The sequence below is a fragment of the Podarcis liolepis genome (genome assembly GCF_965112155.1).
Source record: "Podarcis liolepis genome assembly, chromosome: Z".
In the NCBI taxonomy this organism is placed as follows: domain Eukaryota; kingdom Metazoa; phylum Chordata; class Lepidosauria; order Squamata; family Lacertidae; genus Podarcis; species Podarcis liolepis.
Genome location: NC_139570.1, coordinates 42,636,694 through 42,658,639, shown reverse-complemented (window position 1 = coordinate 42,658,639; position 21,946 = coordinate 42,636,694). Strand labels below are relative to the sequence as shown.

The following is a 21,946-nucleotide window of genomic DNA, read 5'->3' as shown; positions in this document are numbered from 1 at the left end:
CTACCTCTTGCAAAAAGAGGGGGGAGGGAAAGAAATCTGGGATCTATTCCCAATCCTTCTCCTGCAAATCATGCTAGCTTCTCCCTGTGCACAGGCATCTATAGGAATAATCTTTGGGGTGGTGGGAGGGAAAGGAAAACACTGAAAGTGCAGACCTGGTTAGTTTCTCACCCCAAAAATAATAATAGTGTCTATCTCAGTTTCTACAATGCTAGAAACTGGCCTCTTTTTACAAAAATAAAAGCTGGGAATCTGGGTATTATGGCTGGCCAGGCAGAGGAGGAGTATTGCTCCCCTTGTGGGCATTAATGTGCTTCCCAAACTTTTTCATAAAGCCACTTCCAACCTCAGGAGGAGGTGGTGTTGCGGGCTTCACACCCCCAACACGCGCACGGGGGCTGGGTCTCAGCCCCTGTGCAATTAGGTGAATCCTCGGCCGCGTCATCCCCTGGCCAGACAATCGGCTGGCCTAGGAGGTGTGGCCTGCCCCATTTAAGGCAGGCGTGGCCAAGACTCTCCCTCTTTGGTCGCTCAGCTGCTCGGTTTCCCACCCACCCTCCCTTCAAGGTTTCCCTTCTGACCTTGCTATGGACCTCGGTTGGTCGCCGTTAAGGGGCCTGGTAGGAATTTTTTCCACTTGACAAATTTGGTTTTTCACCTACCTCGTAGCAAATCGTCACAACTTCCTTGGTACTGGCGGTTAGGCATTGGTAGGGGTATTGTTATGCAGATTAACGGGGGGGGGGAGGAAGTGCCATCACCTCCCCCAGATATTGAAGGGTAGTCCAATAAAGGATTCCGGGGCACGTGGCCCTGTCCAAAACCAATGGAGGTGAGGGCCTAAGGCACGCCCCCGAGTGGTGACCCCGGGGGAGCTCCAAGTTGATGTGCATCAGCAGGACCCCCCCTACTGGTGGTTAACCCTTCCTGGACTTCAAGCAAACAGGCTGAAGCCTGATAGTCGGTTAGGACCAATGCCTAAGCCAATACTGCTCATCACCTGTAACCAATAAAGTTGTGGCCAATTTTAGCCCATTAACCTAAAATAACTGTCTCATGCATCTTTATTCCTACTGGGGGGAGGCAGGAAATCGCCGTGCAAACTCATCCTCCGTGCCCCCTACTCTACACTAGAAAAAGCATTTTTCAGAACAGCCCACTAAAGAAGATAGCAACACGATAATATTCAAAATCGGAACAATGAATTCCACATTTATTCAAAATCCCATTAAAACTGTTTAGTTTAATTAATTCAACAAAATTAACTAGGTCCAGTGATACCAGCTTTCCCGGGCCTGACAGTCATTTACACCTCCAGCACTGCTCTCTGCCACCCTTAGTGCCCCCAAGGGGTGGTATCCCCCACTTTGGGAATCACTACTGTAGAGCCTTGGGAGCAGGGACAATATAGGAACATAAAAAGCTGCCTTATGCAGGGCCACATCAAAGACCCATCTAGCTCAGCATTCCCTACACTGGCTGGCTTTCCAGGGTTCCTGATAGGGTTCTCTCCCAGCCTGGCACCTTCTGCATGCAAAGCAGCTGCCCTACACCACTGAGCTTCAGCCCTTCCCCACAAACATAGAAAGTTGCCATCTACTGTCCCATATAGCTCAGTATTGCCTACACAGACTGAAAGCAGCTCTCTAGGATTTGAGACTTTGGTATCTCTTCTAACCCTATCAGGAAGTGCTGGGAACTGGACCTGGGGACCCTCTAAATGCAAAGCAGATACCCTAACAACTGAGCTGCACACCACTGCCCAGAACGAGCCCCTTTCACCAGCAAAAAAACCCCCTGCATCTACACCAGGCTTCCTCAACCTCGGCTCTCCAGTTGCTTTGAGACTACAATTCCCATAATCTCTGACCACTGGTCCTGCTGGCTAAGGATCATGGGAGTTGTAGGCCAAAAACATCTGATGGGCTGAGGTTGAGGAAGCCTGATCTACACGTATTTCCCAGGAGGCTAACAGAAGTCACGTCAGGTAACACCATCCACACCTCCCCCCCCCCCACTCCCAACACAACACTCCCAGAGGCTTGTCTGTCTATCACCAGCATCTTCCCTTGGTTCTCACAAAGTGCGCCAAGTACATGATGGCTCAGGTTTGTTCCATTTTTCCACCCCCCTCTTCCTCTCCTGAGTGCTATTTGCAGAGGTCTCTGTGTAAAATTAAACTGAGGACACTTTAGCGTACAATGGCTCATTAACCACTTTGGCTGCCTGCCAGGAAGGGGGTTCGGAATGAGAGAGAGAGAGAGAGAGAGAGAGAGAGAGAAGAAGAGAAGAGAAGAGAAGAGAAGAGAAGAGAAGAGAAGAGAAGAGAAGAGGCAGCCATCAAAAGCCAGTTGTAATAACATCAACAAGTCCAAGAAGCAGCTAATTGTGGGGAGAAGGGGAATGGGAAGAGAAATTTCTAGCTGTCGTCAAAAGTGCCTGAATGGGGGGAAACTGACACAGGCGAAAAGTAACATAAAATTGTGGACTAATATAAAAAAAAAGTTATAGGCTACTTCACATTCCATTCAGCCCCGTTTGTGCTGTTTTTCTCTTGGTTTAAAAGGAGTGCTTTTGTGCATGTGGTTTTCCATATGTACACACACCTGCACTACGTCATGGGCTTTACATGCACTGCATCATGGCCATCCATTGAATGGGGGTAAAGGGAGGTAGCTTTTCCCACCGTGAACGATCCATAATCCCCAGACTTCCAGATTTCATTTTTTTTAAAAAAAAAACAACCCTGAGATATGTGACAAAATGTACAGGCACTACTTCGCTCTCTCTCTCTCTCCCTCCCTCGTGCGTGTGTTTTCAGTATTTTACTTTGTGCCCCACCCAGTTAAAAATCCCTGCCAACACCTATAAGCATCACAGCAAAGTGATGGCAGCACCTGCAGTCTCCTAGGCCACCGAAAGAACTTATCCACCGAAAGATCAAACTGGAACGCGTCCAGAGGAGGGCAACCAAAATGGTCAAAGGCCTGGAAACGATGCCTTATGAGGAACGGCTAAGGGAGCTGGGCATGTTTAGCCTGGAGAAGAGGAGGTTAAGGGGTGATATGATAGCCATGTTCAAATATATAAAAGGATGTCATATAGAGGAGGGAGAAAGGTTGTTTTCTGCTGCTCCAGAGAAGCGGACACGGAGCAATGGATCCAAACTACAAGAAAGAAGATTCCACCTAAACATTAGGAAGAACTTCCTGACAGTAAGAGCTGTTCGACAGTGGAATTTGCTGCCAAGGAGTGTGGTGGAGTCTCCTTCTTTGGAGGTCTTTAAGCAGAGGCTTGACAACCATATGTCAGGAGTGCTCTGGTGGTGTTTCCTGCTTGGCAGGGGGTTGGACTCGATGGCCCTTGTGGTCTCTTCCAACTCTATGATTCTATGATCTTCGCTCCTTCCCCAGAGCTAGGCAGAGATATTACTTGTGCTGGATCAGGGCAAAGGCCCAACTGGTTCAGCATCCTGATCTCACAGTGGCCAACTAGATGACCCAAAGGGAAGCTTGCAGGCATTTTATAACTAAGGATTAGATCCCTCAAAATGGTCACCTTGCATGATTTGAAACAAGTATTAGACAAATTCACAGAGGCCATCAGTGACTACTAGCCACAATGGCTATGTTCTCCCCTCCACTGTCAGAGGCGGTCTGCCTCTGAACACTGGTGCTGGGAATCACAAATGGGAAGAGTGGCTATTGCATTCATCTCCTGCTTGTGGGCTTTCCAGAGGTATCTGGTTGGCCTCTGTAGGAACCAGGTGCTGGAGTAGATTGAGGTACTGACCTGATCCAGGAGGGATCCTGCAATGCTCTTTTGTCAAATGCGCAAAGTTTACCCCTTGAGAACAACCAGCTCCACTCTGCGAGGTAAAATAAACTGAGAAAAAGAGAGCAGCCCTTGGTCACCTAGTGAATTTTATAGCCGAATGGGGACTTGAAACTGGCACTCCTCAAGGCCAGCTCTCTAACCAGAATGCCACACTGGGAAGGAACATCCAACACATCTGAATCAAAGAGTCAAAATGGCACTGGGCTGAACCGCTGGTTCACAACCGATACATACATATTAATAAACAGTAGTGAGCGTTTCTGTGGGATTTTGAATGCTCAAAAGACTTCACAACTGCCCTATAAGGTAGGCCAACATTAGTACCACAATATTGCAGTCAGGAGGCTGAAGCAAAGAGCTGGCAGTTTGCCTAGAGCAAGGATGGGGAACATGTGGCCCTCCAGATGTTGCTGGACTACTTTTCCCATCATCCCTCACCACTAATCAAGCTGCCTGGGGCTGATGGGAGTTGGAGACGAAAACCTTATGAAGTGCCACGGGTCCCCCATTCCTTCACCAAAGCCTCCTAGCAATTGCAAATACAAAGGGACTGCTCAATCTATGAGCCTCCATATCTCATTGAGGATGGTAGACAGGAAGAGACAGCATTTTGTTTTGCTAACCCTAGGCTAGAGATGGGGAACTCCAATCATCCTTGCTGGCTGAGGCTGATGGAAGCTGCAGCCCCTCAGTAACTGAAGAGCCACAGGTTCTCCATCTCTGCCATAGTTTATGTTCAAGAAGCTTCCACTTCCAAAGTTAGGACACTTCAGCTAATGTATGGCCAAGGTCTGCTTCTCTGCAACTGCCCCCATTTAATTAAAGTTCTGTCTGCTGGGGCAGCGGAGCACGAGCCTTGCTCCATCTTCTGCTCTTCAGATATTTGGGGACAACTCTCATGTCTCCGCTTAATCTGATCTTCTCTAGACCAAACATATTAAGCTTTCCTTTCAGCACTTGGTTTCTCAGGCTCCTCACCATCCTCCTCATGCTACTCTGGTGACCTCCTTAGAAGGCAGCATCCAGAACTAAATAACAGTATTCCAGATTTCACCCGACAAGTACAGAATAGAACGGAGCTACTATTCTCACAATGCTTTCATCAATGCAGCACACTTCTTTTATTTTATTTATTAAATTTCTATGCCCCCTTCATCCAAGGATTATGAGGGGCTTACAGTATAAAAGCACAAAAACACAACGTGACATTTGCTTTTTAAGTAGCTGCCTCACTGCTGGTTCAAGTTGTCCATTATCATAAGGACTTCAACGCTGATGGCACAAAAACTAGATGCATCTACATGCACCCAACTTATAAAACTACTGTCTTTTTGAGCAGTGACACTGTTGGTGGTCAATCCCTGCCCTCAAATATTTCAGTCCACTTACCTTGCGGCGCAGTAGCTGAGCCTGGGGTCCGCCACTGCCTTCAATTTCATACCGGACACTGTTGAAGAGGGAGACACCATACTGTTCCTCATAGAACTGGCAAAACTCGGTCAGGACCTTGCCAGTCTTTTCTGGAAGTTAAAGAAACACATACAGATATAACAGCAGAAATACAAAAGATCAACCCTTTTGCGGGTTGTGGGGAGATGATCTGGTTCTTGGCAGGAAGTGGGACAAATAGAAGCATTGGCTATGTAGCCCACATAGTGTCCTGAGGATGTTGCTACAACTCCCATCAGTCCCAACGAGAAGACAATGGACAAGGATGGAAATTAGAGTCCAGATACATTAAGAGGGCAAAACGTATCCCCAACCCTGCAGAGGATTCTCTTCTGCTGTTTGTTGTCATATCTATATCTCAAATGCTCCAACCTAGCATAGATTTTGAAAAAGGAAAAGGCATGTTACACCTTTCAACATGTCATAGTGAAAAAAGGAACGTCCTTGGGGCACTGCACTTCTTTTATCAGGGATGTCCTACTTCAGGGGTCCTGGGGTTCAAGGGTGGGAGAATCCAGTGGCAGACCTACAGCCTGAACTGGGGCCCCTTTGCAACCAGCAACGAGGTTTGGGTAACCCCTGTTATCTTCTTCAATGGGGTTGTTTGCAACGTCTGTGCTACTGGCTCTCAAACTTTGGGATTGTTGAAATATGGGATTGTTGAAACCTCAAAAAAATCAAACAATTTGAGTCGTCCAACTCAAATTTGGTCTACTAGACCCAAAACGTTTAAGCAGTGTGGTTCTGGGGCCCCTCCGGGATTAGGGGCCCTGAAGCTGAAGCTTCATTAGTTTCATAGTAGATCTGCCCCGGGAGAACCTCCAAGCCTTTCTCTTTGACCTTCTGGATTCTCTCCAGGCCACCCCTCCTCTCCCTAGGACATCCCTTCATTAGCCCTGCTTTACACCCAGAGTGTCTTTTGCCTGGCTGGAATGTTGAACCCAGACAATGCCTCTTGCTTATCTGGATGGAGAACAGAGAGGGACGTGTATATGTGTGTGTACAGAAGCTAGCCTGCTGCAGAAAGGAATTCACTTACATTAGTTGCTCAACACACTTTTGCTTCTGGCCCTACCCACCGCTGGCATGTGACCATTGGAAGATTTCCCAGAAAGCAATGTGGCCCTTGAGCTGAAAAGGATTCCCCACCCCAGCTGTAGTTGGATCCTGCATAGAGCAGGGAGATGGACTAGATCAGTGATGGCCAAACTCGGCCCTCCAGCTGTTTTGACTACAATTCCCATCATCCCTGACCACTGGTCCTGTTAGCTAGGGATGGTGGGAGTTGTAGTCCAAAAACAGCTGGAGGGCCAAGTTTGACCATCACTGGACTAGGTAGTCTCTGAGAGTGCCTTCTAACTCTTTGATTCTCTCCAACAGGGAAATTCTAATATCAATAGCCAATTGGGAACAGTAAGAGACAACAGGGCTTTGTTTGTAGAAAAAAAAAATTACACACACACACACACACACACACACACACACACACACACAACTTCCCTATGAGATGAGTCAAAACAAGAGACTGCCTCACGCCTCAGTAAACCAAGTTCTTACGTCATGGTTAAAAAATGTCCAGCCCTGTGTTGGCCAACTTTTCCTACGGATCATGCAGTGAGTAGTTGAAGGAGGCCTGAACACCTTGAGACTTTGGGGAAGGGCAGCAGAGATCAAAAGTATTTATGTATTTTAAAAAAAAACACATATTTATTTTAATGGTGGATGAAACTCTTCCTTTTAGTGTTATTGGACCTCGTCCATGAAAGTTAAAAGCACCCCACAACAAAGGCAGGGAGTTAAGAACCTAAGACCCCAACCCTAACCATAGTCAGCTGGGACTTCACCTGCCCATAACCTGTAGACCCAGGATGAGATGCTTTAGTGACTCTTACCAATAAATCTCTCAGAACTTCCAGACAACAAGCACAGTTCCAAAGAGGAGAGCCAGGACAACACCTACCTGTGCTACACCTGACATCATATATGATGCCCGGTGTGAGGCAGGTAAAAAAAGGGGGTGGGGGTAGCTGCTTGGTGCTTACAGGAAGCTGGCGGAGATCCCTTTGCATTGCTGGGTTGAACTGAAACCAGCAATGCAAAAGCATCGTCTGGTATTTAGGGGCAGCTAAATAATCATTATTATTTGCTTTAAGTCACTGTGAGCTTAACTACAGGTGGAAGGCCCTGCCCACCAGCTAAAATTCCCCTGGGGGGACGGGTCAGAATCTATCCTGCTTGGTTGGATCATGTTCTCCAACTGCATGCTTGCAAATGCTCAGTATTAATACAGGTTTTAACCTAATGTGAACCCCAAATATAGAATAATTCAGGAGAAATAACTATTCCTCACTAGGGGCAACAAGCAGAGGAACAGAACAGGCAACCAGAGTTTTGGGCACAGTCTGCTGGGTCCAATGCAAGCTCCACAGAAACAGGAGCAGCACAGCTGGATGGGTGTCATGCTGCAGAACATCCCAGCAGACTGGGCCTCTTGGAGAACAGCTGCCATCTCAGATTAACTCTGCAATGAACAAACACACATACACCCTTGGGGAGGGTGGGAGGCAAAGTCTTTCGGGAACTAGATAAAAAACAGCTCCTTTCATGCTAAAGGGAGTGACCTTTACCAATGCAGATTAATGGTTCGTCAAAATATGGAAATAGGACACTGCCACATACAGAATCAGACCACTGGTCCATAATGCTCAGTGCTGTCTACACTGGCCAGCAGTAGCTTTCCAACTTTTCAAACAGGGGTTGTCTCGCAGCTCAAAGAGGGCATGAACATGGGACCTTCTGCATGTAAAGAATATGCTCCACCCATGAGCTACAATGATTCCCAAGGATAAGGAAGGAATTCCAGAGAGTAAGAAGGGGGGGGGGGGAGTAGGAAAAAGTAACTTTGAAATAGCATCTTTGAAAGAAGGCAGTCACATCCTGGAAGGACCCAGCCCAGCCCAAAACAGAGCTGTTTCTTGAGCCTGAAAGGGAGATTTCATGCTGGCTCTATGCGAGCCACAGGTTGCAAAATAAAGGAACCAAACATTTTATATTCTCCTCCTCCTCCATGATTCATATAGCAAACACTTTGTGCATATTGCTTTGCAAAGTACAAGAGGGCCGATGGCTACTGCAAGAGAGTAGCAATATTCCAGCATTCTACAAGTCAGACATAGGAACATAGGCATAGATCAGGTCAGGTTATTGGTCCATCTAGCTCAGTGTTGTCTATACTGGTTTCAGGCAAGAGGAGTTTCCCAGCTCTACCTGGAGATCCTATCGGGGATTGAACCTGGAATCTTCTGCATGAAAAGCAGGTGCTCTACCACCCTCTCCCCCAATCCCAAATCATGCAGCACAAATTCAGTGTGTGTGTGCCCATTCCTCTCCCACTACAGATGCAGCTGGTGGTAAAGGTAAAGGTAAAGGTAAAGGGACCCCTGACCGCTAGGTCCAGTCGCGGATGACTCTGGGGTTGCAGCACTCATCTGGCTTTACTGGCCAAGGGAGTCGGCATACAGCTTCCGGGTCATGTGGCCAGCATGACTAAGCCACTTCTGGTGAACCAGAGCAGCGCATGTAAACGCCATTTAGCTTCCCGCTGGAGTGGTACCTATTTATCTACTTGCACTCTGATGTGCTTTCAAACTGCTAGGTTGGCAGGAGCAAGGACCGAGCAGCGGAAGCTCACCCTGTTGCAGGGATTTGAACCACCAACCTTCTGATCAGCAAGCCCTAGGCTCTGTGGTTTAGACCACAGCGCCACCCGCATCCCTGCAGCTGGTGGTACTATAATACAAATGAAGCATTCTCCCATTCTAAAAATGGCAGAATTTTAACAATAATGAATCAGAGCTGCCATCAGGAACAAGGGGAGTGTCCAGACAGGCTGTCTATTTGCACATTTGGTTGTTATTCCAGACTTTCTAGTGTGATTATCCCATTGTTTCTCTAACCACAACAAAAATCCTGATAAGCAAATTGCACTGGGAAACATGGGTATAACCAGCTTGTTTGTATAACTTGTATGTGACTACTTCGTAAAAAGCGGGGCCCAAAATATCTATAGGAATGCTGTGGTTCAAAGCTGGAACCTAGTGCTGCATCTGTGGGTACCCAAGAGCACTTTGGGCTTCAGGCTGCAAAACAGGAAGCCAACACCAGAAACACATGCACTGTGACCCCTGTAATTACAGTCATACCTTGGAAGTCGAACGGAATCCATTCTGGAAGTCCGTTCGACTTCCAAAAATATTCAGAAACCAAAGCGCGGCTTCCAATAGGCTTCAGGAAGCTCCTGCAGCCAATCAGAAGCCCCGGAGGATGTTCAAGTTCCTAAAATAGTTCGCAAACCAGAACAGTCATTTCCGGGTTTGCGGCGTTCAGGAGCCAAAAAGCCCGAGAACTAAGCTGTTCGAAAACCAAGGTACGACTGTATCTGTTGTTTTGCATTACAGATGACAAATAACCACGGTCTTCTCAAAAGTTTACAGTGGCCAGACAGGTGGCTCATGGGACACTCACAGAAAGCAGTACTTGAGTGCACCAGTACTTTCCCTTCCTGCAGTTTCCAGCAACTGGTATTGAGAAGAATTACTGGCCCCGTGACAGAGTGAGCTCCCATTGCTCAGTCCCTGCTCCTGCCAACCTAGCAGTTTGAAAGCAAGTCAAAGTGCAAGTAGATAAATAGGTACCGCTCCGGTGGGAAGGTAAATGGCCTTTCCATGCACTGCTCTGGTTCACCAGAAGTGGCTTAGCCATGCTGGCCACATGACCCAGAAGCTGTCTGTGGACAAACGCCAGCTCCCTCGGCCTATAGAGCAAGATGAGCGTTGCAACCCCAGAGTCGTCCGCAATTGGACCTAACGGTCAGGGGTACCTTTTCCTTTACAGTGGAAGTAGACTGTAGGCTTCATAGCTAGCACATGAATTTGTCTAGTGCTCTTTTAAAGCCAGCCAAGTTATATAACAACAACAACAACTTATTATTTATACCCCGCCCATCTGGCTGGGTTTCCCAGCCACTCTGGGAGGCTCCCAACAAAATATTAAAAATACATTAAAACCTCAGTCATTAAAAAATTCCCTAAACAGGGCTGCCTTCAGGTGTCTTCTAAATGTCAGATAGTTGTTAATTTCCTTGACATCTGGTGGGAGGGCGTTCCACAGGGCGGGTGCCACTACCAAGAAGGCCTTCTACCTGGTTCCCTGTAACCTCACTTCTCACAGTGAGGAAACTGCCAGAAGGCCCTCGGAGTGGGACCTCAGTGTCCGGGCAGAATGATGGGGGTGGAGATGCTCCTTCAGGTATACTGGGCCGAGGTTGTTTGATGCCCATCCCCACATTTCATGAGAGCGTGTTCCACAGTTCTACCACATGCCATATGAAATTATTTCTTTTGTCTGTTCAGCTCCACCAGACAGCCCTGAGTTCTGGTTCCCACTCATGAGAGGGGAAAAGACTCTTCCCTCAACTACCTTCTACACCCCATGTATTAGTTTATGCACCTCTTATCATGTCCCCACCCTTTAGTCATCTTTTCTCTAAGCTAAAAGGCCCCAAACGTCATACTTAATACACAGCCACAAGCTCCCTGGGACTGGCCAGACCTGATATTAACACAATGGGCATCCATCTGCCCTGCCCTGATCAACAAAGCAGTCCTCCTTCATGATGCTCTTCAGCTCCTGTTATCAGACTATTTTATTTAAGTAAATAAACCAATTAGTTAATTAAGTAATTAGTTACGTTATAATTATCATTAGCTTGGACATGCTGACAAACCCTGACAAAAGGTACCTTGTTGAAAATTGTGGAGAGAGAAGGCACCGTCTAGCACACATTTATTTATTTACTTAAATTTGTACACCACTAGATTGTTTTTGAAAAAGAAAAAAAACCTCAAAGCATGGAAACTTTGGCCCTCCAGATGATGCTGAACTACAACTCCCACCAGCCCCAGCAAGCACAGCTAATGGCCAGGGCTCATGGGAGTTGTAGTTCAGCAACATCAGGAGGTCCAGAGGCTCCTCATCCCTGGTACAGTAGTACCTTGGCTTACAGACACTTCAGGTTACAGACTCTGCTAACCCAGAAATAGTACCTCGGGTTAAGAACTTTGCTTCAGGATGAGAACAGAAATCGCACGGCAGCGGCAGGAGGCCCTATTAGCTAAAGTGGTACCTCAGGTTAAGAACAGTTTCAGGTTAAGAACAGACCTCCAGAACGAATTAAGTTCTTAACCTGAGGTACCACTGTATAGAAGACATCCATGCCTAAGATTTTCATTTTCATCCCAAGCTGAAAAAAATGAAACATTTCTTGCAATATTCAAACCCTGATATTAAAAACGATAGAAACAGAGGAGAAAAAATAAGTTCAACACCCAGGAATACTGTAGAAAATACTGGATTTGTTTGTTTATTAAAGGACGCACTGGCAAGAGTTTAACCAAGCACACTTGACCTCTCCATCTGCCTGTGGTTATTGTTCATAGAAAAACCACAGTAGTTTCAAGATGAAAATGCAGAAATGGCTCTTTGCTTTCAATAAAAAACAGATGGAAAAAGAAAAAGTGTGTGTGCGCGTTTGTTTGGGTGCACTAAATTCAGTGCCTGAACTACAAAACTTGCCCTTGCAGGAGGCAGTGACAACCACCAACTTTAATGGCTTTAAGGGAGAATAGGAAAAATTCACAGAAGATAAAGTCTCCTCAATGGCTACAAACCATGATGGCTATGTTCTGCCTCCCCAGTCAGAGGCAGCAATGCTTCTGGATACCAGTTGCTGGAAACCACAGGAGGGGAGAGAGCTCTTGTGCAGTGATCTGAGCGGCACCTATGAGAACAGAATGCTGGACTAGATAGGCCATTGCCCTGACCCAGCAGGGCTCCTCTTAAGTTATAAAGCTTCCTCTTAAAGCAGCCCCAGTGGTGCTGTGTGTGCAGCACATTAGCTGGTCAAGAGTTTTAGGCTGTTATGGTGCACAGGTACCGGTGAAACTCGAAAAATTAGAATATCGTGGGAAAGTTCATTGATTTCAGCAATTCAACTTAAAAGGTGAAAGTAATATAGGAGATAGACCCATGACATGCAAAACGAGATATGTCAAGCCTTTCTTTGTTATTATTGTGATGATCATGGCGTACTGCTGATGAAAACCCCAAATTCACCATCCCAGAAAATTAGAATATTCAATGAAATTAGCAAAGCAAGGATTGCAAAATAGAGCAATATTGGGCTTCTGAGAAGTGGAAGCATATCTCGCTTTGCATGTCATGAGTCTATCTCCTATATTAGTTTCACCTTTCAAGTTGAATTACTGAAATCAATGAACTTTTCCACGATATTCTAATTTTTCGTGTTTCACCTGTACACAGGCAAACACAAGAGTCTTAAAGAGACAACAAATGGCTACTAGCCAAGATTATTATGTTTCCCCTCTGCTGTTGGGAGGCTGTGTGCCTCTGAATGCTAGGTAAAGGTAAAGGGACCCCTGAGCATTAGGTCCAGTCGTGGCCGACTCTGGGGTTGTGGCGCTCATCTCACTTTATTGGCCGAGGGAGCCAGTGTACAGCTTCCGGGTCATGTGGCCAGCATGACTAAGCCGCTTCTGGCGAACCAGAGCAGCGCACGGAAACACTGTTTACCTTCCCGCCGGAGTGGTACCTATTTATCTACTTGCACTTTGACGTGCTTTCGAACTGCTAGGTGGGCAGGAGCAGGGACCGAGCAACAGGAGCTCACCCCGTCGCGGGGATTCGAACCACCGACCTTCTGATCGGCAAGTCCTAGGCTCTGTGGTTTAACCCACAGCGCCACCCACGTCCCACTAGTTGCTACAAATTGCGAAAGGGGAGAGGGCTGTTGTGCTCAGGTCCTGCTTGCCAGTTTCATACAAGCATCTGACTGGCCACTGTGAAAACAGGATTCAGTACTGGAATATTGGAGTAGGTACGGGCTGAAGCTTCTTTGTAGACTAGCAAGGCTGCTCTTACACCTCAATAACTGTCGATATATACCATTGCTGTACTGTGCATTTGGGTCTGTTGACCGCAATAAAGTGCTGTGTGTGTGTGTGTGTGTGCGCGCACGCTGGAATAGATTGGCCAGTTGGCCTGATTGAGCAGGCCACTTACGTTCTTAGGTATCAGGACAACTAGAAAGAGAGAAGTCCTGAAGCATCCAAAGGCAAGGAAGAGAGAATGTTGCGCTTTTCCACCATCTTTGGCATGAACAAAAAGCCAGTTTTTCAATGCTTTCATTGAATGTACATATTTAAAAAACGCATTGAAAAGCCAGAAAATTTGACAAAAGAAAATGATTAACAGGCTAGAGCAACTCCTCTGATGAGGAAAGGTTACAGTGAAGGAAGTTACTTAGGACTTGACAGAGATGAATAAATGATGGCTAGCATGGAGGAAGTGGCTGATCATACAAGAATCTAGAATGGTCACTCAATAAAATGGAAAGGTGGGAGATTCAAGGAAAGGGAAAGGAAGTACTTCTTTACACAGTGGTTAATTGAACTATGAAATTCACTCACAGCCAGATTTAGGTTTGATGGGGCTCTAAGCTACTGAAGGTAATGGGGCCCTTTATATGTCCAGCTGTCATTTGTCAATTGCCACTGTTTTTTGTGTTGAATATATGCTATATAGTAATTTATGGACCTAATAGGTATCTAAAGCCATTCGCACATAACAAAATATGTTTTTCCCCTCAAAGTAATTGTTGAACTGAAATACAATTAAGAAGAAGTATATTAACAGTGAAATACAATTAAGAAGTATATTAATAGTGAAATAATTATTAAGCTCTAACTGTATGTATGTTTTATTTTATTTGTTTTTTATCTTATATTCTGGAAAGGTACATCCAGGTTTCCACCCCTTTAAATTTTTTTGGGGGGCCCCAAGAGAGTGGGGCCCTAAGCTATAGCTTGTTTAGCTTATACATAAATCTGGCACTGAATTCACTGCTGCAAGAGGCAGTGATAGCCACCACCTTAAATGGCTTTAAAATGGGTTTAGAAAAATGCAGGGAGGATAAGGCTGTCAGTGGCTATGAGTCCACCAGAAGGACATTCTCAGTTATGGCTCACTGTGAAATTCTCTCCCAAGGGAGGGCTTATCCGCACTTCCTTTTGTCCTGTGCCTGGAAAGCGTGCACCCTCAAAAGTTCTCAGCTTGTCCTATGCTTTCCAGGCATGGGTCCAAGTGATTGTCTGCTTGTCCCAGTGTTTCACCCAGGAAAAAGGTGCTCTTTAGTGCTAAATCAGGGCGAACATCAACCTGCACAAAATCGGTTTGCTCTGATTCAGTGCTGATAAGCGGGTTCTTCCAGGGGATAGTGGCAGGACAAGCCACTATGTTCCACACGGTGCCATCATCAGCCTCCATTCAGCACCAAGTAAAGATCAATCTCTTCTCCAAAGCATCTGACAGATTATGATAAAATGGGTTGTATCCACTAAAATTCACTGCTACAAACGAAGCTGCAAACATGAGTCTGACCAAACTGCGGGAGACAGTGGAAGACAGAAGTGCCTGGCGTGCTCTGGTCCATGGGGTCACGAAGAGTCGGACACGACTAAACGACTAAACAACAACAACAACCACTAAAATAAATCAGCATGACTAATTTAGGCCCATTAATTTCTATGGGTCTAATGTGAGTAGAAATTAGTTAGATACAACCAAGATTTCTGCTGCTGTTTTTTGCCGGGTTTCCTTATGGGTCATTAGAATGGTTTTATTGCAATGCATTCCTTCCATTTGTATGCTATGCCATCTGGCACTTTGTGCTTTGGAAATCACTTACAGACTCTTTTTGTAGTGACCTACTAAGAAATCAGGGACGCGAGTGGCGCTGTCGGTTAAACCACAGAACCTTGGGACTTGCCAATCAGAAGATCAGCGCTTTGAATCTCCACGATGGGGTGAGCTCCCATTGCTCGGTCCCTGCTCCTGCCAACCTAGCAGTTCGAAAGCACATCAAAGTGCAAGTAGATAAATAGGTACCACTCTGGCGGGAAGGTAAACAGCATTTCCTTGCGCTGCTCTGGTTCGCCAGAAGCGGCTTAGTCATGCTGGCCACATGACCCGGAAGCTGTATGCCGGCTCCCTCGGCCAATAAAGCAAGATGAGCGCCACAACCCCAGAGTCGGTCACGACTGGAGCTAATGGTCAGGGGTCCTTTACCTTTACTAAGAAATCAAAGGATAATTATTATTACCATTGATTAATTCATCAGTCTAGGATCAGAGACAGTATCAGTCGCTGGGAATCACAAGTGGGGAGAATGCACTGTTGTGCTCAGGTCCAGCTTTTGGGCTTCCCAGAGACACCTGGTTGGCCACTGTGAGAACAGGGAGCTAGACAAGGCACACCTTGGGCCTGATCCAGCAGCCAGGCTCCTCTGCTTGTTCTCATGTAGTACAACAACATCAACTAGAAGCTCAGACTAAGGGCTGCCTTGAGAAGGATGAGAATGGGCAGTGGGGGATGGGGATCTGTACCGTGGTGGGTGGGTCATCACAACTGCCAAGGGAAAAGATCTGACTCCACATGAAGTCATCTGAAACAAGGAAGCCTGGCAACCTTCAGTTCTGCTTTGTGGGAATCCCAGTCTTGCTGGCTTAGTCACAGAGCTTCTTTCCCAACTGACCTCACAGGGTGGCAAGGCAGCAGTGGGGGGTGGGGAGGCTGTGTTTTCTACTGAAAGCAGTGTGTGATTCATAGCCCAAAACTGCAAGCCACGCAGAGTATCTGAAAAGCCCAGAAGAAAGCCTTGATCCACCTCCAGGGCTGGTTATGCAAAAGAGAGAAGCACAAAACAACTGTATGCGGACACAGAACCCTCTCCCAAGGGGAATGCCGTCTGAGTGCTCCATGCCCAGCACAACAGTTTTCTACAGAAGGTTGAGGAGGCAAGGGTTGCAAATAGCTTCCCCTCGCCTTTCAGGTTGGGAAAGGCAAAAGGTACAATAAAACTCAGGACCAGAACATTGTGTGGATTTACAGTGATACCTTGGGTTAAGAACTTAATTCGTTCTGGAGGTTTGTTCTTAACCTGAAACTGTTCTTAACCTGAAGCACCACTTTAGCTAATGGGCCTCCAGCTGCTGCCACGCCGCCGGAGCACGATTTCTGTTCTTATCCTGAAGCAAAGTTCTTAACCTGAGGTACTTCTTCTGGGTTAGTGGGGTCTGTAACCTGAAGTGGCTGTAACCCGGGGTACCACTGTATTTCCAAGACTGCAACATGCTTTTTCAGATTCTGTTTAGTCCCCTTTGCACATTTTCTCTCGTGGCAGAAAATGAGATGGGGGGGGGGCGTTTCAACATGTGCACAGTCACCAACTGAAATATAGGCTTTAGCATATCCAATTCCCCCCCCCCCATAAATTTTTATTATTTTCTTTACACAATTAATTCTTAAAATACATTAATCAACATATAAACCTTTTTGCTCTGCAGAGCTTGCAACTCCCCTCCTTCCCTTCAGCTGGTATCCCTTATCAAATCCATTCGCGTATTTTAACTTTTAGCATATCCAAACTTTTGTGTGTACCAAGGAAAAAAGATAAGCAACACCCCCACTACGTACTTAATGCAAAGGGCACTGAGTATCCTGCAACTTGGATGATTTGGGGGAAGGGCTGTAGCTTAGTAACAGAGCGTATGCTTTCCATAAAGGAGGTCCCAGGTTCAATCCCCAGCTTCTCTACGTGGAGGTCCAGAAAGGTCCAGTGTCTGAAACTCTGCAGAGTCTCTGCCTGTCAGCATACACATTGCAGTACTTAGATGGATGCAGCTGGTAGCCTATCCAGGAGCTTCCTGGGCAAGGGAGGAGGAAGGGGTGTGTGGTGGGGTGAGTAGCCCTGGGTGTCACCACTGAGGGAGTGACAAAATGCTGGGCAGAAATCACCGCAGGGCTTGCAGTGCACCCACAGGCTCTGTGCTGCCCCAAACAGTCCGCCCACCACCTCCCCCTCAGCTGTAGGGTGGCTGGGTGGGAGAAGGCAGGAAGACTCCTCAGAGGCCCCATGGAGCACCCTGCCCCGGCTGGCCTTGCCCCTGGGCACAGGGCATGTGTGCCGCCCCAGGCGCCCGATCGGCTTGTTCCTCCACTGTTCCTGGGTTCTTCTTTGGACAAGATATGATTACAAACCCCAGAGACCTCTCCTTGGCTGATTTTCCACATTTGGGCCTCCAAACTTTCAACACACACACACACACACAGATGCCAAGTCTAATAACCAGACAAGCAGGTTTGGAGGAGAGGGATTGCAGCCAAGAAAGGGAAAGAAAAAATAGCTCCTATTCCCCCTTCCCTCTCTCTCAAGAAATCATGTGAAAATGAACGTGCTCTTTAAATAGCTGCAAAGCTGGCTACAGTCAGATGATCCAGTAGCAGGGAAACCTTGGGACTTAAAGAGTTAGATGCATGAATGGTGGATGAAGCCTCAGACGACAGATGACCCCAGACTGAAAGTGGAGGAGGTTTCCTTCCTATGGACACTTGGCAGAAAACCAATAGGTCTCTCCAAGCATCCTTTATATTGCGTATTCAGGACGATCTGTGCTCATGAGGGTATTGGGGTAGTTATACATGATCCTGCTTCCAATGCTGTTTACACTTGGAAAGGTTTGGGGGAGGTTTCATTTCCCATCACAGCAAGTCCTGTAGCTTCCTGCCAAAACCCTGAAATCAAGAACGAAGCAGGCGTTGTTGTTTGTTCTGCTTTTGCTGCGCTGCAGCACATGAGTGGCAATAATGAGGAAGCATCGCACAACACCTGACAACGCAGAATGATGTGTGGATGGTCCAGTATCAATCCAGCATTAATGCAGTATTATTTCCTCCATTACTTGCTGCAGAATAGAACACACACAACACACCCTGTTGCACAAGCTCCCCCCCCCCACAAGCCCAGTCTGAAAGGACCTCAATTTATCTAATGTAAAATTGAAAAAGGTGCTTATGTTTGCATTATTTTTAAACAGGTCTTCAGTTGGTTTGGGGGCTTTTTTTAAAAAAACCCCACCAACAACTATGTTTAGTTTTTATGGAAATTTCCTTGAGACATATTTAAAAGGTGACCCAGTCATCACCCCGCCACAGTTTCTAAGATGAGTGCATCCTTCCAGCAGCTTAGGTTTATGGACACTGGGGGTTCCTTGTGGTGGTGAGATTTTTATTATTATTACTTTAAAATGCTAACTTTCCACTGTTTATATCCAAGGCTGTTCACAAAACCAAGTTTTAAAAACAGATGACTGAAGCTCTTTAGAAGAAACAAGTGGACTCTAAAAGTTCTAATGCTACTGTAACAAAGAACTTTAGACTCCCAAGAGAGCTTATTGAAACTGTGCAACCTATAGATAAATGCAAATCAGAGAGTGGTTAGTGTCAGACTAGGACCAAGGAAGGTAATGGGAACCCTGACAGTTAAGTCCAGTCGTGAACGACTCTGGGGTTGTGGCGCTCATCTCGCTTTACAGGACAAGGGAGCCAATGTTTGTCCACAGACAGTTTTTCCAGGTCATGTGGCCAGCATGACGAAGCTGCGTCTGGCGCAGCGGAACACTGACACCAGAGCAGCACACGGAAACGCCGTTTACCTTCCTGCTGGAGTGGTACCTATTAATCTACTTGCACTTCTGGAGTGCTATCAAACTGCTAGGTTGGCAGGAGCAGGGACCGAGGAATGGGAGCTCACCCCGTTGCAGGGATTCGAACTGCCGACCTTCCAATCGACAAGCCCTAAGCTCAGTGGTTTAGACCACAGCGCCACCCGCGTCCCAGGACCAAGGAGACCAGGGTTCAAATCTTCACTGGGCTATGAAGCTCATGGGGTGACCTTGGACCCGTCACTGCCACTCAGCCTAACCTACCTCACAGGGTTGTTGTTAGGATTAAATGAGGAGGGGGAGAATCACGTATGCTACCTTGAGTATTTTGAATAAAAATGTGGGATATAAATGAAATGAAATGAAATGAAGGCCAACAACACAGCACAGGGAACAGGAACAGCAAGATGACTTAGGCTCAAGAAATGGGAGAAGAGTTCAGCATTACAACAGACTGCCATGCTGCAGTCATTTGCTACAGAAGCAAAAATGGGTGGTTTTGCAATCATTGAAAGCCTACAACCCAGAGTTTCTGGAGGGGAGGGGGGGAATTGCTGTGTTTTCTGCTTGTGCAATTTTGATACTGCCTCTTCTATGTTTTGAAGGGCAACTGGGCTTTCAGGCAACTGGTGCTTGGCTGCCTGGGGTGAATATTTGGCCATATAATTGGGTGGGTGACCAAAACCTACACAGGTTGTTAGCAAGAGAAACAGACAGAAAAGCAGGAGTACCACAAATTGTGTGTGCAGGGGGTGTGGGGCATGGAGAATGAAATATCCCAGGGGCTAAGGAGGGTCTGCTTTCCACACAGAAGGTCCCAGGTGTGACCCTCAACATCTCTGGATAGACCTGGAAAAGATACCTTCCAGCCAGTGTTGACAATACTGAGCAAGGTGGATCAAGCATATAAGGCATCTTCTTATAAGGTTTATAATTCAGTGGCAGAGCACCTGCTTTGGATGCAGAAGGTCCCAGGTTCAATCCCTAGCATCTCCAGGAAAGGCTTGGACTGTCCCCCTGCCTGGAACTCCAGAGAACCACTGCCAGTCAGTTTAGACTGTACTGAGCTACATGGTCTGACTCAGTAGAGGGTAGCTTCCTCTGTTCCTACCAAGGAGAAGCCAGGCAGGTGAAGGAAAGAGAATTTGATGAGCAAGTGTCTCCGGTCTTACCAGTTGACACCAGGGCTGTCGATACTAAGACAACCCATCATCACCCACATATAGAGATTAAGGCCTTCAGGCAAAACAAGAAGAGTTCCTTCTTCTTTTCCCTTAAGGCACAGGAACTTCTCTCCTTCCTTTCCTAGAAAAGGGTAGAGAGAAGTGCCCAAAGGCAAAAACAAGCCGCCGCCGCCGCCACCTGGTGATTCTCATAACAGGCAGTTCAGGCAATTACCTGCTCCCATGTACAAGCATCTCGGGTTCTGGACAGATATCAGCATGAGGGATGTGAAGTTGGGCAGATAGGAAGCTGTTTTATACGGAGTCAGACCCATTGACCCATCTAACTCAGTACTGTCGACTCTGACTGGCAATAGCTCTCCGGGTTTTCGGGTATGGATTTTCTGCAGCTCTACCTCCAGATGCCAGGGATTGAACCTCGGACCCTCTGCAAGCAAAACAGATGAGCCATGGCCCTTCCCCTTCCCTCCTTAGTCCATAGGACAGTATTTGGATCTCCATCTGTTGTTGGACTACAATTCCCATCATCCCTAGCCAGTAGAACCAATGGTCAGGGGTGATGGTAGTTGTAGTCCAACAACAGCTAGAGACCCACACCTGAGAAATGTTGCTCTAAGGTATTTCCTTCTTCCTACTGCACCAAGTCAAATCATTGGCCCAGCTAGCTCAGCACCAGGATTTCAGGCAGGGCTCTCTCCCAGCCCTGCCTGCAGATGCCAGCAATTGAACCTGGGATCTTCTGCATGCAGAGCAAATGCTCCACCACTGTTGAGCAACAACCCTTCCTCCATGTCAAAGGATACTTATACACTTAGGAACACATGAAACTGCCTTATATAGAGTCAGACCATTGGTCCATCTAACTCAGTATTGTCTACGCTGACTGGTAGTGGCCTTCCAAGATTTCAGGCAGGTTTCTCACCTAGTTCAACATGGGTACACCACTGCTTCTTGAACCTGACACCTTTTACATGCAAAGGGAGATGCTATTCCACTGAGCTGAAACCCTGCCACTAAGCTTTGCAAGTGGTAGCCATCAACTCCTGGTCAGCCGCAGACACTGGGGATTCATACACAAAGCACATGCTTCCCCACTTAGTTACGTCACCCTCTGCTCCTTAGCATTCCTTCTGCAACTTTTAAATGTCAGCAGAAGCTCACACCTCCAAGTCTGAATCACCCATGTGCTTAATCTCTCACCATGGACAACTACGGATTAGTTGCAGACACACACAGTATTCCAAAGGGACACTTGAAGCTGGGGTGGGTGGGAAGCAAACTGGCCAAGTTTTCATTTTTGATTTTTACACATAGCACAAAACTTCAAACAGAATGTTTTCAATTTATACTTGGGAATGGTGGGAAGACTTCTTTCTGGATCTCCTCCTGGGGAAGAAGAAAAACTCTGTCCCTTTTCCTCCAAGGGAAAACAGAAAAGGAAGGTACCGACTTCTGGATTCTAGGGGAAAGGGGAAGGGGGTGGGGAATCAAATGATAAAAGACTTCCAACCAGCTTCAGACATCAGCTATTTACAGTATTTCCTGCTTTTTCTCCCCCTGCCAGCCATGGAATGTCTCCATTCCAAGAACTGAGGAGGCAGGGGGAGAGAGACAGAGAAAGAGAGAGATGTTGTTAGCAGCCTCTGGGAGGAAATAAACATAATGCAAAGCTAAACATTTGTTTAGGGGCTGAAATTCAATTTGTAGAGGCAGGTAGAAGGTCTTGGTTGCAAGACCAGATGATTTAGGGACAGATTTCCTGTAACAGCTCTGCAGAGTTTCTGGCAGAAGGCGGTACACAGGAAGCAGGCTTACACTTAATTAGTCCATTGGTCTATC

The 21,946-nt window shown here is 46.8% G+C and overlaps 1 protein-coding gene across 2 annotated transcripts in view; it reads right to left on the bottom strand.

Moving 5' to 3' along the window:
- The window catches only part of NIBAN2 (niban apoptosis regulator 2), a 94,423-nt gene that overhangs the window by 44,968 nt on the left and 27,509 nt on the right, over positions 1-21,946 (bottom strand). For both annotated transcript variants that reach the window (XR_014521579.1, XM_083485828.1), the window contains exon 2: positions 5,227-5,357. Coding sequence is in view for 1 of the 2 variants with exons in the window: in XM_083485828.1 (XP_083341954.1) it covers positions 5,227-5,357 (131 nt within the window). In the remaining variant the exon portion in view is untranslated. The remainder of the gene's footprint in view (positions 1-5,226; positions 5,358-21,946) is intronic.